At 32.1% G+C, this 1,188-nt stretch overlaps 1 protein-coding gene across 1 annotated transcript; it reads left to right on the forward strand.

Moving 5' to 3' along the window:
* On the forward strand, window positions 1-856 carry LOC121467785 (protein GVQW3-like). Its single transcript, XM_041710031.1, has 2 exons — window positions 1-577; window positions 702-856. Exons 1-2 carry the CDS (start codon window positions 245-247, stop codon window positions 732-734), a joined length of 366 nt encoding a protein of 121 aa, XP_041565965.1. The 5' UTR covers window positions 1-244; the 3' UTR covers window positions 735-856.
* The last annotated feature ends 332 nt before the right edge of the window (window positions 857-1,188 follow it).

The raw sequence follows: 1,188 nt of genomic DNA on the forward strand, positions 1-1,188 counted from the left end.
TTAAATATACTTAAATATACTTAAATATACTTAAATATACTTAAATACAAGGTGTGTGTCAAAAGTTTCCGATCTTTTCTGGCAGGGCATTTTCTGGTGCCACCATCTTTGTGTGAGTATATGCGTTTGAAAGATACATTATTCACCGATTTTCCCTCCAAATTTCAAGACATTTGGAACAGTGGAATTGGAATTATTGCGTTTTAAGTGACAGTACCTTGTGTTAGTTGGTCGACGAAAAATCATGGAGCAAAGAGCGGGTATTAAGTTTTGTTTTAAACTCGGTAAAACTTTCACCGAGACTCATAAATTGATGAAACAAGTTTATGGTGATGATTGTCTATCCCGTACCTCAACTTACGAGTGGTTTAATCGTTTTAAAAATGGTCGTGAAAGCCTGGAAGACGACGAACGTTCGGGCCGTCCGAAAAGTGCTGTTATTGATGAAAACATTCAAATTGTTCGTGATTTTGTCAAAAAAGAACCAAAATCTTCGTTGAGATACATGGAAATGGAGTTGGAGATATCCTATAAGTCTATTCATCGCATTTTGATTGAGCATTTGGGTATGCGGAAGGTATGTGCACGGTTTGTTCCACACACACTCAAAGAGCACACTCATCGAGCAACGCTTGTGACCGATTTTTTAACAAAAAATCACATTCTTACCGTCAACCACTCACCATATTCACCTGATTTAGCTCCGTGTGACTTTTTCCTATTCGGAAAATTAAAATTGGCAATGAAAGGAAGATATTTTGATGACATAAAGTCCATTGAAAAGGCGACGAACGACATACTCAAGGCCATCCCGGTTGACGAGCTAAAACACTCATTCGAATCACTTTTAAATCGTGCAAATCGTTGTATTGAGTCAGAGGGAGACTATTTTGAATAAATGCAAGGTTTCATTCCAAACTATTTTGTAGTTTTTTTTCTTTTGAAAAGTTCGGAAACTTTTGACACACAGCTTGTATACTTAAATATACTAAAATATACTAAAATATACTAAAATATACTAAAATATACTAAAATATACTAAAATATACTAAAATATACTAAAATATACTAAAATATACTAAAATATACTAAAATATACTAAAATATACTAAAATATACTAAAATATACTAAAATATACTAAAATATACTAAAATATACTAAAATATACTAAAATATACTAAAATATA

The sequence above is a fragment of the Drosophila elegans genome, unplaced genomic scaffold (assembly GCF_018152505.1).
Source record: "Drosophila elegans isolate 14027-0461.03 unplaced genomic scaffold, ASM1815250v1 contig_722, whole genome shotgun sequence".
Taxonomy (NCBI): Eukaryota; Metazoa; Arthropoda; class Insecta; order Diptera; family Drosophilidae; genus Drosophila; species Drosophila elegans.

Coding starts and splice junctions, on each gene's coding strand:
- LOC121467785 (XM_041710031.1), top strand. CDS start 245: ATGGAGCAAAGAGCGGGTATTAAGTTTTGTTTTAAACTCGGTAAAACT. Junction 578..701: donor AGCATTTGGGTATGCGGAAG/GTATGTGCACGG, acceptor CACCTGATTTAG/CTCCGTGTGACTTTTTCCTA.